Source organism: Halichoeres trimaculatus, unplaced genomic scaffold, assembly GCF_033239565.1.
Source record: "Halichoeres trimaculatus isolate MK-OKI-2021-1 unplaced genomic scaffold, fHalTri1.1 fHalTri1_scaffold_12, whole genome shotgun sequence".
NCBI classification, from domain to species: Eukaryota; Metazoa; Chordata; class Actinopteri; order Labriformes; family Labridae; genus Halichoeres; species Halichoeres trimaculatus.
The window spans coordinates 24,526,024-24,543,103 of record NW_027437190.1 but is presented as its reverse complement, the minus strand read 5'-3'; the positions used below and the strand labels follow the sequence as shown (position 1 = coordinate 24,543,103).

The 17,080-nt window shown below is 40.0% G+C and overlaps 4 protein-coding genes across 4 annotated transcripts in view; 2 read left to right on the top strand and 2 right to left on the bottom strand.

Moving 5' to 3' along the window:
- Positions 1-2,229: 2,229 nt before the first annotated feature.
- Positions 2,230-3,488, bottom strand: LOC141800364 (trypsin-1). The gene is made up of 6 exons (XM_074682838.1): positions 3,445-3,488; positions 3,196-3,346; positions 2,844-3,094; positions 2,613-2,749; positions 2,404-2,505; positions 2,230-2,304 (listed from the first exon to the last, which is right to left on the bottom strand). The coding sequence occupies exons 1-6, from the start codon at positions 3,482-3,484 to the stop codon at positions 2,257-2,259; spliced, it is 729 nt and encodes a 242-aa protein (XP_074538939.1). The 5' UTR covers positions 3,485-3,488; the 3' UTR covers positions 2,230-2,256.
- Positions 3,489-4,761: 1,273 nt separating this feature from the next.
- Positions 4,762-8,512, top strand: LOC141800365 (trypsin-1). The gene is made up of 7 exons (XM_074682839.1): positions 4,762-4,868; positions 7,109-7,282; positions 7,381-7,531; positions 7,627-7,877; positions 7,972-8,108; positions 8,216-8,317; positions 8,417-8,512. The coding sequence occupies exons 2-7, from the start codon at positions 7,243-7,245 to the stop codon at positions 8,462-8,464; spliced, it is 729 nt and encodes a 242-aa protein (XP_074538940.1). The 5' UTR covers positions 4,762-4,868; positions 7,109-7,242; the 3' UTR covers positions 8,465-8,512.
- A 2,077-nt stretch (positions 8,513-10,589) lies between these two features.
- Positions 10,590-12,503, top strand: mrpl17 (mitochondrial ribosomal protein L17). Its single transcript, XM_074682841.1, has 3 exons — positions 10,590-11,019; positions 11,917-11,985; positions 12,089-12,503. Exons 1-3 carry the CDS (start codon positions 10,846-10,848, stop codon positions 12,341-12,343), a joined length of 498 nt encoding a protein of 165 aa, XP_074538942.1. The 5' UTR covers positions 10,590-10,845; the 3' UTR covers positions 12,344-12,503.
- An 842-nt stretch (positions 12,504-13,345) lies between these two features.
- The window catches only part of tmem145 (transmembrane protein 145), a 52,068-nt gene continuing 48,333 nt past the window's right edge, over positions 13,346-17,080 (bottom strand). Inside the window, exon 15 of the mRNA XM_074682822.1 lies at positions 13,346-16,659. Within this exon, the coding sequence (XP_074538923.1) occupies positions 16,420-16,659 (240 nt within the window). The 3' untranslated portion in view covers positions 13,346-16,419. The remainder of the gene's footprint in view (positions 16,660-17,080) is intronic.

Genomic DNA, 17,080 nt, shown 5'->3' with positions numbered 1-17,080 from the left:
AGGTGCAACAAAGAGACATCACCCCTGTCAACTAATACCTCCCTTCTGTTGGCATTAGAATAAAGATTACAATTAAAATCTCCAACATGAAAAGAAATCTCACACCTGACATATCTGCTTTGTGTTGTTGCTAACATTCTCTTTCTCTGAAAAGAGATTTCTCTGAAGCAATCAGCAGGAGAAATATCACGTGATCAACAGTTTCAAAGAAATATCTCTCATCTGCAGACTGAGAGATTTGCAATGCTGCCCTGTCCAGATATGTGGATTATCCCTTCTCACCAGTGTCACACTGACACAAGAAAAAGGATGAGCAAAAATGATGGAATGGTCAATGAAGGGAGGAAATGAACTGAATATTAAACCTAAAGTCTCTGTTAAAACAAAAAATCTTTTTGCATTTGTGTTTACTATTATTGCATTCAGAATCAAAATATTAAGAAGTGAGTTAAGGGCCAAAAAATGGGGAATGGGAGCTGCAGATAAACCTATCTTAAAGGTCCCATATCATGCAAAAATCACTTTAAGTCTTTTAATGAAATTTGTGGGTCTTTGGCTTTCCTCCCAGCCCACAAAATGTTAATTATATTTAATGACAAAACTTGTACTTGGTAGTGCTAGTGAATGTAAAATCCTGACATTAAACGAGCTGTTTGGATTTTGGGGATTTGCCAACGTCAGCGATTCCCTTTTTCTTTTTTTTTGACCAAACATGAGCAAGTCTGATCTGATTGGTCCACCGGAGCAGATAACCTCGAACACCCTCCTGGTCCATTCCTCTCCCTGCTGCTGGAGAGAGGAGTGTGGCTGTTTTTGGCTGTAAACAGCCACATAGTGCCATGCACAAGCTTCCCATCTCGGAAGAAGACAAGACTAAGTGGCTCGAGTTCATTTATCAAGGAAATGTGCCAGCTACACTCAGCAAAACTGTCCATGTGTGTGCTAGTCACTTTACAGCTGCTTTTCCAACTTTGGACAGAACAACAAAGGGCTGATACTGAATAGACTGGTCCTGAATCCAGGCGCATTACCAACCATCCGCCAACAAACCTCGAACCCTGGAAATGTGAGTATTTTAAATGCTGTGTGCTGTGGAGCAGATGTTAGTGCTTTTCCTCAGTGTCCCCCCTGTCTCTGTGTTAGCTTCAGAATGTTAACTGTAGCTGCGGTTAGCCTGTTGTTTTAGCCTGTAATCTTACGCTAAATGAGCTACACTGTTTTCTAAACGCTGTGCACTTGGAGCTCGTGGCGCCGCTCTCAGTGATGTGGAAGAGCGGGGCGGTATCAGCGGTGGCTCATTTACATATGAAGGCCACGCCCACTAAATCAGACCGTTCTGAACAGAGGGGCTATGAGAGCCTGGAAACAATGCTGCTGTGCTTGATTTATTTGCATGTTACTACCATTTCATGAAGACATCAATGATCCATATGAAACTGCAGAAAAGGAGCATAATATGGGGCCTTTAGGTTGGTGGTACTGCTTCTAGTGCAAAACCTTTCTCTGCCACTAACAGGCATTCTGGGCTGAGAGGAAAAATTATATTTTTCATGTAACCTGTGTAAAAAGAGCATACTCATTACTGCTGAGGTAACATTATTCAGCACTAAAATCTGCATTTACAGAGAAAACAAGCCTGTGTAAATCAATAGCAGACAATCAGTGACACGGCATACAAGAAGATGGAGATTTAGCTCTATTAAGCTATGCTCCTGAGGATATTACCAACATGAAATCTCACCACTACCTTCAGCGGGCTCCTCAGGTCTGGGAAAACACCCAAATTTATTGTTTTACATTTAAATGAGCTCCTCTAAAAAGCTCATTTTCAGCTTTTTCTCTTTCAAATCTGCTGCTTCAGCCTTCTATGCTGTTAAATGACTGCTGGTATATTCTCCTGCTGGGCCTTCTCTTTTCCCCAGAAGACCCCAGTTATTAAACAAAACTTTGTCCATGTGTGTCATAGACCCCTTTGGCCTATGAAGCTTTGATATTGAGAAAGTATAACTTTTAAATCCATCTCAGCTCAATAATTTCAGAAGTGGCTCGGCTGTCTTGTGAACCCATGAACTTAGTCATAAGATTTTTTAATTGGGTGAAATCTCTGGGCAACACAGTGCTTTGAAATAATTTCTCATAGACCTGAACGATATGCTTTAAGGTTTTTATTTGTCACTTTGTCCAGTACAGAAGTTGGAACATGAACAGTACATGGTGTTGAGCTGTTGCCTGGACTTAGTGGTGATCTCAGATCACTTAATAGCTGGCCATGGTGCTCTCCAGCCAGTCGTTGAAGATGCAGACCTGTCAGTGGACACAGAACAAGGTTTGAGTTCAACAGTTTTAATGACTTAGTTATCACTCCACACTCGTACTTCATTCAAAGAGATATTGAAGGGTTACCTTGGCGTAGACACCGGGGTGATCCCTCTCGGCGCATCCGTATCCCCAGGACACAACACCCTGAAGCTGACCGTTGCACACCACGGGGCCACCAGAGTCACCCTGAGAAAAGAGAGCGCAGGGGGTTAAAGGTTAACCAAGATGATCAAGTCAAGCTTGGATTTCAAACAGATGTTTCTGTATTGATGCTTTAAAGTTGATTCACATACCTGGCAAGAGTCCTTGCCTCCCTCCAGGTATCCAGCGCAGAACATGGCATCGGTGATCATGCCAGGGTAGGAGTTGTCACAGTCTCTGTCGGACAGGATGGGGATGTTCAGGCACTGCAGCTTGTCGCCATCAGCGGCTGGAAGTTAAGAACACAAATGTGAAGATCAAAGTGTTTATTGGATGCAGTGCAGGCTCACACATGAAGAAAACAGTGCAGGATCAATACTCACTGGAGCTCATGGTGTTGCCCCATCCGGAGACCTTGCACATGGTGCCAGCGGGGGCACAGCTGGTGGGCAGAGCCACAGGCTGCACGTACTGGTTGAGGGTGGCGGGCTCGCTCAGCTTGATCAGCATGATGTCGTTGTCGATGTTCCAGGAGTCGTATCTGGGGTGGCGGATGACGCGGGAGGAGTAGATGAACTGCTCGGTACCCTCGTTGACCCTGATGTGATGCTCTCCAAGACGAACCTGAATGCGGCTGAGAGATGAAGAAAGGCAGCAGATTAGATCAATCATTAGATCAATACAAAATATGACAATCCTGTGACACCTCAGGAAAAGCACCAGGAGTGCTCTTACGACTTGTAGCAGTGAGCAGCAGACACAACCCAGTTCTCGTTCACCAGAGAACCTCCGCAGAAGTGGTAGCCAGATTGCAGGGAGACCTGATGGGGCTGAGAGTGGGGTGTGCACTCATACCCTCCGACGATCTTGTCGTCGTCAAGAGCGACTGGGAACACACAGGAGACCAAAACATTACCAACCAAATGAACAAGTTTAAAATTTAGACAAGAACAAGTCAACAGTTGAAGAAGTTCAGGTGCTTACAGGCAGCTCCGATGAGCAGAACGAAGACCAGAGACCTCATGGTTGCTGAGTGATCTTGTGGATGAAGGTCTAGGGTTGGAGTCTTGGTTTATATACGATTGTTCCAGTCCTTGGACAAACCCCCAAGATTGTTTTGAACCAATCAGAATCCTCTTAAATTATCAGGATTTCGATAAGCAAATATTTGCTTGTGTGGTGACTTGTGAGCACCTGCACACTGCATGTGCAGATCTTTGTAAATTTTTTAAGAAACATAAAAAATACATGGAAACGAGCATTTAAAGAAACACTTTATACCCAACTGGAAGATGTTTACTGATTTGTGTTCATTTTTATTTGTAAAAATTATTAGTTGAGGATCAAAAGCTACAGTTTCCTTTATATTTGATGATTTATATGACGCCTGTGTTTCTCTAAGTAAAACATGCAAAGTGACTTTATTTGATGATGATGCTGTAAAAAATAATGTAGCATTTGAGTCTAACACAGGGCATATTAAGGGGTGGTCAGTCTTGACAAGGGTGGATTTAGCTGTTGGAACTTGCTTGCAGCCTTGCAGATGGCCTGGTTCACAACCACAGTTGTTGATTGTGGCTTTCACAGGAACTGCCAGCCACATGTTTTCAGTCCCAGAAGACAAGCAACACTGGGGGCAGACAGAGAAAATACTTCTCAGTTCATGATTTTTAAGTTTCATTGTCACTAACAAGCAACTGATTGTTGTTTCTCTGGATGTTGTCACTCTGTTTTAGTATTTCAAATTGTCAGCAAGACAGCAACTAGAGTTTACTGCAACTGCAGCCTGTGGTGTGTCTCCAGTGAGGGTGACAGAGTGACTAGAAGACTTTAGAGATGAAGTTATGGAGACAAAGTTTCAAAACTGATTTAAAAATAGGTTAACTGATTATCTTTACCAATCTGTTCTCTTTGTTTTCTTGCTAAAGCTGTTGACATTGACAGGCTGCAATGTGGTGAGGTCCAGTTTTATCACTCGTCTGTTAAGGATAGTGAGAGTTTTTACCCTGATAAACTACATCCTACTCCGTGCCGCCATACAAGTAACTTTCTATAATTCAATTTCCAAGTTAAGCATTAGAAATAATTGAATTAAAACTGACACTACTTTAATGGTGCTTCTGAGTCCTCTTGTGTGTCACAGAAACCCACAGGTCATAGTGTCATAGGCCTGCTGATGTGGTGAGAGGAACTACCCTGGTGTCCATGCTACAGTAGCACTTCTCTGCCTCTCCTGAACCCATTGTTTACTCTGTTCAGCGCTCTTTTACTGCAGCAAACTGACCAATGTCTGTCCATTTCAGGTCTGTGGGCAGACTGAGTGGCTGACAGCACAGTGGTGGGTTATTAACTCCACTTTCAACCTGCATGTCAGACACATGAACACAAGGATACTGGATGAGCCAACAGTACACCTCTTTTGTCATCTTCCTGAAATACATTTTTTTTTATTGATTCAGCTGTTGTCTTTACATGAACTGTTGTTTTCAGTTAAAACAAACTCTTTATTTATTTATTTATTTATTCATAAAGCTTTTCTTCGGCCTTGCTCCTCCATAAAATTTAGATCTTATTCCATTTTATATTTCAGCTCAATCACGAAGGTCCTCAAATGCTTCCCTTTTTAATGTTCCCTGCATCTTTCTAACAAGCAGCAGCCACAGAGCTTTCTGTTTTTATGTCCTTGAACTCTGGAGCTCTCTGACTCCAGACAGAGTGACAGGCTCTTCAAGTTTTCTTAAGGCCAACCTTAAAACCTACCTCTTCAGTCTAGCTTTAAATTTTGAATAATTTCTCTTCAGAAACAATCAGCATCTGTACCATCATCATCACTTTTACAGTAAGACAACTTTTTTTAAACATATTTTCATGTCGATCTTTTGCATAACTGATTTAATAGTATTTATCAGAACTTTTCTTGTGATATTCTTGTACTTAAAGCACCTTGGGCTGTATGTTTATCTATGATAGGTGCTTTATAATTAAAGTTGAGTTTGAGCTTAAATATTTTTTATTTTTCTAAGCATACTTAAAAAAACTTTTTTGTGCAATCTTTCCATATGTGTTTTTTTTTTGTTTTTTTTTTGTTTTTTGACAATGCTTGGGTTCTTGAGATCTCTACTTACTTTTCTCATCACCTCAGAATAAGGGCTAAGGGCTTTTACAATTTTGTTCATTAAAAAAGAGTTTAAAAAAAAAAATTAAAAAGGTTTTTTAACAACCATAAAACATATTTAGAAGTTATACATAAATGACACATTTATATAGGCTTACATGGCATAAATCCATGCTCAACAAGGTCTGAGAGCACAGTAGGTTTAGTCTTTTAACGGATTAAGAAAATAAAGACAGAGTGAAAACTCACTGAAGGGGCCTCCTAATCTGCTTTTACGAGCTTTAAAGACAAAACTAGTCCTTAAACACATCAGACTTAACAGCCAAATTAGGTTTTTGTTTTTTTTATCTGTACACCACAGTATTTCAGGATTTCTATGAACACTTTGCTGACACAGTATTTCTCTGAGGCCATGAGAGTTTGTGAGTTTGTGCAGTGCAAAAGAAACCCAGTCAGTTCAGAGCAGTACAGAACTGGTTTTGTTTTCATGCATCATAAAGTGATGAAACAAGACTTTGAAATGTTCCATTAAACTTCAAGTTTCTGTCTGAGTTTTGAGCTTTGTTTCAGCTTATAGAGCTTAATCATTTTCACTTTGTGAGAGCAGCTGAGTAGAGAGGACACATAAATCAGAGTGATCTTTAAAAAATATAGGACTTTGAGTTAAAGATGATTTGTTACCCATTTAAAGATACATGATTGAGGATTAGAGGAAAAACTTAACTGACCTTTAGACCCTGTAATTTAACATTCTGAATCAGGCAGTATTGAGCTATCAGTACCTTTGGTAGTGTACTTTCTAGAAACATTTATACAAGGATTACTCATCTTTTGCATCTAAAATGGTGTCATTAACTTGTTGCATTGCATGAAATTAACACTATCAAACTGCCTCTACCACATTACTTTTTTAAAACCTATTTATGAAGTATGCCCTAAAAAAAGTAAAGATTTGGCCATTTGCTTTCAAGGCAGTCTCAGCCCTCATATCTGATTTCAGTGTGTGTGTGTGTGTGTGTGTGTGTAACCAGTGGTGGGAATCACGCAGCTGTGAAATGTCTACACACATCTAAGTATAGAGAGACCTGTGTACCTGTGCAACGTGAACAGAGAAACAAACCAAACTTTTAAGAAGTTTGCCTTTTAATCAAAGTGAGTAATTGTCAATAAAATAATAAATAATAATAATAAATGGATTTGCAAACACTGTTCATGAACACATGCTTATGTTTAAGAGAAAAAAATTGAAGCATGTGGCAAGTGTTTGATTTAAAGATTATTTTATAGTAATATAATATTTCTAAGTTAAAAAGAACTTAGGCTGTTTTTATCTATCTGAGCAACATCTCCACAGAGTAGCAAGATCTCTGCATGTGTTAGCAAAGACTCAAACTAGAACAACTAGAGTCATACCCCCCACACACACACACACACACACACACCCCACCCACCCCCATTACAATTTTGCTGACTTTTCATCCTAACTTCAACTTTTTCAACATTTAATCTTATCCTGTAAATGAAACACCTCAGCACAACATCCAGCTTCAATGATTGGCTCTTCACCAACCAATGAGCTGCTTCAGAGAGCAGGGCAGCTCTGCTGGCCGCAAATATAAACCAGGACTCCAACCCTAGACCTTCATCCACAAGATCACTCAGCAACCATGAGGTCTCTGGTCTTCGTTCTGCTCATCGGAGCTGCCTGTAAGCACCTGAACTTCTTCAACTGTTGACTTGTTCTTGTCTAAGTTCTGAAATTGTTCATTTGATTGGTAACTTTTTGGTCTCCTGTGTGTTTCCAGTCGCTCTTGACGACGACAAGATCGTCGGAGGGTATGAGTGCACACCCCACTCTCAGCCCCATCAGGTCTCCCTGCAATCTGGCTACCACTTCTGCGGAGGTTCTCTGGTGAACGAGAACTGGGTTGTGTCTGCTGCTCACTGCTACAAGTCGTAAGAACACTCCTGGTGTTTTTCCTGAGGTGTCACAGGATTGTCATATTTTGTATCCTGATTGATCTAATCTGCTGCCTTTCTTCATCTCTCAGCCGCATTCAGGTTCGTCTTGGAGAGCATCACATCAGGGTCAACGAGGGTACCGAGCAGTTCATCTACTCTTCCCGCGTCATCCGCCACCCCAGATACGACTCCTGGAACATCGACAACGACATCATGCTGATCAAGCTGAGCGAGCCCGCCACCCTCAACCAGTACGTGCAGCCTGTGGCTCTGCCCACCAGCTGTGCCCCCGCTGGCACCATGTGCAAGGTCTCCGGATGGGGCAACACCATGAGCTCCAGTGAGTATTGATCCTGCACTGTTTTCTTCATGTGTGAGCCTGCACTGCATCCAATAAACACTTTGATCTTCACATTTGTGTTCTTAACTTCCAGCCGCTGATGGCGACAAGCTGCAGTGCCTGAACATCCCCATCCTGTCCGACAGAGACTGTGACAACTCCTACCCTGGCATGATCACCGATGCCATGTTCTGCGCTGGATACCTGGAGGGAGGCAAGGACTCTTGCCAGGTATGTGAATCAACTTTAAAGCATCAATACAGAAACATCTGTTTGAAATCCAAGCTTGACTTGATCATCTTGGTTAACCTTTAACCCCCTGCGCTCTCTTTTCTCAGGGTGACTCTGGTGGCCCCGTGGTGTGCAACGGTCAGCTTCAGGGTGTTGTGTCCTGGGGATACGGATGCGCCGAGAGGGATCACCCCGGTGTCTACGCCAAGGTAACCCTTCAATATCTCTTTGAATGAAGTACGAGTGCGGAGTGATAACTAAGTCATTAAAACTATTGAACTCAAACCTTGTTCTGTGTCCACTGACAGGTCTGCATCTTCAACGACTGGCTGGAGAGCACCATGGCCAGCTATTAAGTCTGATCATGTGAAGTCCATTTTACTCTGCTGCCTGTTTACTATTCTCACTCCAACATTGTTGTAGAGTTTGATCAGTGTGCAGCCATTTTCCATCTGAGTCAATAAAATCTTTCAAATTCAATTCAAAATGTCTGCTTTTCATTTTTAATTTATCCTAAAAAAAGTTTTATGGTTTAGTTTACTAATACCTCTCAGAGCTGCACACATGGGTCCATACATACCACAAATATAGTGAAGTATGCAACCGTGTTGCTTCCACACTCATTCTGCAGAATCTCAAGTCAAAGGTTGATGCAGGAACATGTCAAAGGGTAACACTAGCACCTACTGAAATCTGATTTGCCACCTCAGGAACCACTCCAAAATCCTGAATTTTCTTTGTATGTAAATGTCACACATTTTCCTATGACTTCCGACAAACTTAAATAATAGCTGTAGAGCACTGCATCTGTCTGTATGCACATTTTTCTATCATTGTGAGTATGATTTAAAATTTTATTCAAATGGTGAATGGTACTTCACTTAAATTAAAGATCGATTCATCTGATTCTGGATGACCTAATGCTACTCCAAATGCTTTGTTTTTTCCCTGCACAGAGTCAATTTAAGCCAAAAAGCCTATTATTTTGTAAGCAAACAACATTAATGCAGACTTAGATTAGATCAGTGAAAAATGGCTCCAGTGGGCATAATAAAAGCACTGTGGTTTTGTGGTTTTGTTTATTTCTCTGAAACACTAGCACAGGCTGGATGGTGATATCACAAACAGTTCTGCAAAACTACCCAAAGGTAAAAAATCAAAACAGACACATAGATTGGGATGCTGTGTTTGAAATGTTACAGAAATATGAAGAACACTGTGGAAAACTTGCTAATGCCAAACTGGGTGTGACCATTTGTATTGGTTTTTTTTTATTATTATTATTATTAAAGTAGAGGACTTTTCTGTTTAATTTCCAATAACACAACATTTATCCCCTTAATGTACATCTTTCTGGAAATAGTTCATTGACTCATATCTGCATAACTTCAGTACTGTCATAGTAATGATGTCATGCAGTTTTTTTATGCAAATCAAATTGCTGGACTGAATAAGACCGAGACTAATCTTAATAAAGAGAAATATTTACTGTAAACCTAAGACACAGATGCTCTGCATGGAGATATTCCCGTGCAATTTCCATTATCAGAGGCTGGATTGAGTCAGTCTGTGAGAGAAGCTCCACCTGGGCCTGTGTCTGAGCCAAGTCAGAATAGTGACCATAAAATGTACAATACAAGCTGTGCTGTTCTCAAATCAGACTGAAACATGCATGTACAGTTAAAATACATGATGTTTCAAAGTGTAACTTTTGGACAGAAATAAGCAAAGTACTTCAACTAGGATTCTTAGTAAAGCTGTGAATCTTTACTAAGTGTCTAAGCATGGTGTGTGGCCATAAGTTTTTGTGAAGGATACCAAGAAAACAGCTGGGACTTCTGCCATCTGTGATCCTGGGGTGTTGCCAAGTGCATTAACCCTCTAGCTTGTAGTGGCCACTAGAGTTGACAGCTATTTAAAAGTCATTTTCTCCTAAATGCACAGGTTTCTGAAGTAGAATTGCATATCAGCCTTTAAAGCGCTTGACACATACTTTCATGTTTCATGCATCAGTGTTGAAATCTTATTTTTACATTTTCATTTATAACACTGAAGTTGCATAGTTGCCCAACGGCACCAAATGAGTGATCAGAACAAAACACAAATCATAATGGTTCAGGGAAATGAATGAATAAATGAATAAATAAATGTATAAATAAATGAATGACATATCTAAAATAAGTTAATGTAATATTTTAGAGATCATTTATAAAATAATATATTTAATATAAATAATATAAATCATTATTATTAATAATTATTATTTATTTGATTTGTTACATTATTTTTCATTCATTCATTTATTTTGAGCAAGTCCTAAAAATAGAAGGGGGAAAAAGGAAGGACTTGACTGGAGTCAAAAAATAACATGTACCCTTTGGGTGTTCCAGTCCTTATAATGGATTATAGCTACATAGCTACATACAATAAAATCCAGACGCTTTGGATACTTTTACTCGGCTCTAGTTCATTTGCGTGAGCGGAACGTTCGCTTAGCGGTTCCATTACCAAGTCGGACAGGTTTGGTCAGCACACCAGAAATGACATCCCCTGTAAACTGCACATTGACACAACTGACCTCAGGAATTCTTCGTATTGTGAGATAATTTGTGTTTTCGTGTTAAGTGACTCTCTGGTGAGACTCTTCACTACAGTTGTTACTCCCTTTCCGTGTCGGCCGTTTGTTTTTTTGTTTTTTTTTTTCGCGGACGTTCGCAGGTGAATCTACCCGGACAAGATGCGTCTCACGCTGCAAATGTTGATCTCCCACGGCCGGGTGGCCCGAAAGATGGGAATGGGTCCAGAGTCTCGAATCAACATGCTTCGAAATATTTTAACGGGACTGGTCCGACATGAGAGGATCGAAACCACGCTGGCCCGAGCAGATGAAGTCCGCTTCTACGCCGAAAAGGTACCATTGACCTCACTGTGCTATTAGCTAAAGGGCTAAATGATAGCTAACGTTACTGTTTGAGGCTGTTTGTATGAGATATTAGAAACCAAAGTTTAAGGCTGAGTTAAATCCAGTTATTATTTCAGTGTAAGTCCTTTTTCTCCTGTAGTATTCAATGAGAGAGTAATAAGAATTTTAAAGTTGTAACTATGACAAAGTAAGAAACAAACAAGAATTATATTAAAGGTTGTTATATATAACGACCTTATGAACTAAGGCATGTTTGAATTAGTTAAATAAATCATATGATTCGTAGCTGTGTAAATGAAACCTTTAAACCTTTATCTTTTTATAATTACTTTTATCTTCTTATAGATTTAATTTATTTTCTGGAGCTCACGTCCAGAGCAGTGATACTCTCCACTTCTCCTTCCATTAAAAGCTAGTCTGTCATCTGGACTTAATTCAGCAGGATGTGCATACAGCTGCTCTCCTCCATGGAAGCAGTTCAATTCCAATTTAATCATCTGAGTCACATTTGCATTTAAATCAAATTTTCTCCAGTTGTCCAAACAGCAAAAATACTTTATACTTGAATAAGGCTGTGGACACGCAAATATTACAACCATGTATGAATACTGAAGAGCTCATTACAAAACCAGACATTGCTGTGCTGGAAGAACAATATCTGATCATCATCTTTTGGCTTTAGGAGCAGGAGTTAAGTTAGACATTAATATAATTGTGAAAGTTTCTAAACTGGCTCAAAATATGGATTTAATGAGTCACAAAAATGGATTACTTGTTGCCATTGTTCCATAATTAAACCACTATAAATTACAGTCATTACACCACATGAAGCCCTTGAATGCACCTTATTCTTATCTATTTCTTTTTCTTTATTTTTTTCTACAGCTGGTTGACTACGCCAAAAAGGGAGACAGTGATGAAAAGGCGATGAAGATGGCGAGCTTTTGGCTAACGGTGTGTATCTGCCGCTCTTTTAACTGTGTAAAGTTTCATGCTGCCTGCCCCTGAATGTTGAATCGTCATCAAGAAGCTTAGTTGACTCTGCTTCCAATTTCAGGAAAAGGATCTGGTCCCAAAGCTGTTCAAGGTCCTCGCACCACGATTTGAGACTCGATCAAACGGCTACACACGAATGGCTCGCATCCCAAACCGGAACAATTTGGACAGAGCCAAGATGGCCGTCCTGGAGTACAAAGGCAACCCCTTCCCTCCTCTATTTCCAGTGAAAAAGCAGAACGAACTCACTCTCATCAACCAGCTGCTAAAAGGCTACAGAGAGGAGAAAGCTCAACAGTTTGCTGCCAAAGCTTGATCAAAAGAAGCTGTTAGCAGATGCTGCAGACTGAGGCTTCAAAGACTGATGCATTTCTTCATCAGAAAGAATTATTCCATCTCCAGAGGGCAGGGGAATGTTTCTGTTAAAGGACACTTATGAGTGGTTATGTATTGATAAGAATAAACATTATTTGGTAACAGATCTTTCTCTTTCTCTGAATGTGTGTTCAGCAGGTTCCACCTGCCAGTTGCTGATGACTAACACAACAGCATCATTCTTCTTTTACATTTTAAAGGGATCATTCAACAGTTTTCATTTCTCTCTGGAGTGGTGTAAGATTGCAGTGTTATAGCAGCAGATGCTAAATCAATTTAAGACAAGTTTTCAATGTTTCCTCACACATGGATGATACCTGGGAGGTCAAAAGAACTCGAATTTCATTAAATTATTTCATTAAATTATTATGCCCACACTCACACATAAAGTTTATTTTGACAGATTAACCCACCAAGCATTTTTTGAGGGGTATTTTAAGAACGCTTATACTCATTTAGAGAACATGCACACTTCACACAGAAAGGCTCCTGCCCAGCTGAGGGTTCAAACCAAGATCCCTCTTTCTACAGCGACAGATGTAACCACAGTTTTATGGACACATAATTAGAATAAAAATAAAGCTAATGCATAAAAACCTTTAAACAAGTGATTTCTTTCCTTTTTTATCTCAGCTGTGGCAGCAATTAGACTGAAAGCCACTTACAAGCGTGGCCTGTAAACGCAGAACGAGCACAGCAGAGCAGTTTGTTGTGACTGCACAGTCACAGGGAGGAAAGTCCTGAAATAATTAGGCCAGCCTACATCAGACTGCGATCAGCCTGGACTGTGTCCCTGTGGTGTTTTACTTTAATGGACTCTTGTAATGAGAACACACATTCTAAATATGATTTACAGATATTATAAACCGACTCCTCTGAACACATGCCCTCGTCCTGCCTCAAACACAGACCAGCAACCAAAACACACACACTTAGACAAGGCTTCTAATAAAACCATATTTTTTTATTATTTTGGCAAAAAGTGTATATGTACAGCATATTTAGAGTCGTCGTTTGACACCATTAAAATGCATTTGAACAGTGCTTCAGTGATGTGCTCTTAACCAGGTCGCTCTGAGTCACCTAAAAGCTGTGCTGTTTTCTGTCATGCATACATAACCTCTTCTCATAACATCTCTCCCTTCAGTGTGTCTCAGTCCTATTGTTTTATGTCAATACACACACACACACACACAATGTAAGCAGTGTTACAGTATCAGGAGTCCCGTCTTTTCGCCGAGTGTCTTCTCAGTTTAGTCATGGCAACCATAACAATAGGCAACAGCAGACAAAATGGCAGACATGCCTAATATTAACCAGACACATAATCAGCAATAACGACTAATACTCAAATTCAAGTATCATTCTGTTTCACGTTACACTTCTGACTACACTCGTACAAGTTACACACCACAGTCCTAACATCTTAAAGTATCCCATTACAGCGAGATCACCATTGATAAATCTGTGTTGTATCTGTCATTATCACATGGTTTTTCTGTCTTTCATGTCACACACAGAGTGGGATGCTAAAATGCTGTTAGATTCTTTTGATTTGCTCAAAGATGGTCATTTCTAGCTCGTTAGCATCTAACCATCTCCTTGCTCAGAGGAACATTGCCGAGAAATGAAAAGCTATTCCCTGCATACTCCTATGAGGACATTACATTTCTGCCTTTCATTTTTTCAAACTTAGCCACATTTAGGGACACCACCGCGTCATCTTTCATCAAAACATTACATCTTTTTCAGTGAAAACAAGATGATGGGTATATCTGCATATCTTCTACAGCAGCTCCCAAAGTAATCTAGAGAAAGGTAAAAATTATATCCACATTTTCTGAATGAAATGTGTGTTTCTGTACATGAACACTAATGACTTAATAATAAAACTAATAAACATAACTAAACATAACTTCACATACAAAGGCAAAGTTTAGTCATCCTGAACAGCAAGGAGGAATAAAGGAAATGCACACCAGACAAAAGGTGAGGTTAAATTAGCAAGGAGATGGCTGAATGCTAACATTAGCTCTCTGTGATAGTGGCTAAAAAGTTTTTATTTGTGTTGTTTTCTACCTCTATATATAGATGAAAAATGGGCATTTCAGTTACAGGTTAATCTAAGAGTGGTGACGTCAAAAAACCTTTGATTCACTTTATCACCAACATCCTGGCAAGCAGCAGTTACAAAACAGCACTTGAGCCAACCCAACTCGAGTGTGACATGAGAGGAAAACAGTCCCAATGTGAAAAACAGTCAATAAGCTGAGTACCACCACTGTGATGAATCTGAAACCAGTGAATGATTTAAATGATCATTTGACATTGTCCGCTCACAGATAGTTTTCGGCTCTGACTTCGCAGGGAGCAGGTGGTGAACTCAGTTTCAATGACACTCTTACATGACTAATCAACTTCAGTGAATCAAATGTTAAAATACATTGACAAAGCATGATGCGTTTCTCCTAAAATATCCAGGGCAGCCAGTGATCATTTTCAGACCCTATTTACAGGCTTATGCGTTGGGAATACTACAGGATGTGGTGTGAATACAGGTTTCAAAGCAGTCGTATAAAGGTGACATCATCACGGATAAACAGACTAAGACCAGGAACATTAAAGTGCTCCATGCAGGACAGACAAAATGTACAGTTGTGTTGCTGTTTTCACATTTCATCTACAAGGCTTTTTTTTGTAACAGCTCAGTGTTAGGGGATATGAAACTAGATGTTGTCATTCAGTTTTAAAAGAAAATTAGGCCAACATACGCGTCGGGTAGTCGACAGGGGTGAAGATAAAGTTACTAATTTCAGAAAGGTGGTCTCCTGCTCTTCAATGCAGCTGTGGAGAGCCATGGATAGATCTATAAAGGATATGTCAGTAACTTAAAGTCACCCCTGTCTTTGTGCTGTATTGCATCAGTACATTCACCAACGTCTACAAACACAGAAATTTCAGAGCAGGCATTTTCTGCACTCTAGTAAAAATCAGAACAAAACAACTATATAACTTGTTTTTATATTGTGTTCAACAGCGCGAGAGAGGGTTTTTAACTGGAATGTATCCAATCCAAAAATATACTGAAGCCTATCGTATGTATTTACAAACGTATAGATTTCAATACACACAATAAGCCAATATTGTATGGTCACATGGAGTACATAGATCAGTTCTTTTTGGACGGGATATACATTACAAACATGCGAGTTTTTTACGAGTGCCCACAGTAAACGTGACATTTTACATTTACACATCAGCATATCAATCCAGAATAACCAGCTGCAATGAATTATAGAAGAATATAAATTAACTCAACAAACTCCATATAGAGTAAATATCTATGCTTTATCAAAATGTGTCCAACATAAAAAATGTAAGTTGTTTTTTTCTTTACATAAATTCTTTAAATGTAATGGCATGAGATTCTTTTGATCACAGCACCAACTGGAATTCAATGATGTGGAAAAAAAATAAAATATGAAAACAAGTTTCCTTTTTTTAAAATCAAACTATATAGAGTCGTAGCTCTCTCCACTTTTAGCTATTTACAAACTCTGTCAGGCATACCATCAATGCCTCATCAATGTTTGAACAAAAGTATTTCAGGGGTTTTGTTCATTTCCGCCCTCGTGCACAGCTATCATTCTATTGCTCTGGCTACATCCACTTTGTCATCTTTCTCCCCGTGTGCCTTTTACTGGTCAACATTAAATATTTATTGCTTCTTTACTCTTTAACAAGCTCAGCACTCTTGTCTCACAGCCGTCCCTCCTCCACTCATCCCCTTCTGGCTTATTTTCATTCATAGGTAAAAAGGTAGCATTTAGGGAATCACTTTTCTGATGATGTCTCGTCTTCTTCCATCCACACGTTTGTTTGTTTTTTTTGTAATTTCTTCCGCTGTCTCTTTCTTTAAACAGAAAAACCTTGATTTCCACTCTGCCTTCGTCTTCACTTTGTATTGTCATTCAGTCTGTTTCTTTCTCTCTCCCTCCTTCTGTCTCTCTCCCAGTCTCACGCCTTCGTCCCAAACCCTCCTCCTCCACCACCCTGCATGCTGAAGTACTCTGTGAACGAGGGGAGCCGGGGCGGCATTGGGGGGGAGCGTGTGGCGAGGCGTGGGGGTATCGGAGGTGGCGGTGGGGGCAATATTGACGTCAAGTCGGCTGCGGTGGTGATGATCTTCTGCTCGCTGTTCCTCGGTACCTCGGGTCCTTTACGAGCCACCGTCTCCTCCACCGTCTTCACTGGGTCCTGGAGGGAAGAAAGAGGTCGGCGGTTTAAACTCTCGAGTGTGGGTGGAGGTCACTGAAGGGTCACATGGGCCAGATACAGTCAGTAACACCATACATTCCATTCATCATAGTTTGACAGCTCCCTCTGTAGGCTCGCCTATGCTGGTGTGATAAAGGTCAGATTAAATTACACCTGTGGAATGTTATCTGACCTCCAGGTCGCTCACTTCACTAACCTCAAACTTCAGATCATCGACCTGTAATGTGGATCTCTTATGTAAGCCAGCATAATCCTGGAAAATTCCTCATGTTTATAAATATATGCGTACTTGGCAAAATTTAGCAATAGTATAAAATTCTATGTTTGCTATTGATGATTATTGTCATTATTTTAACTTTTTTTGTATAATTCAATCAACTTTGTGGTGTACAAATTTCAT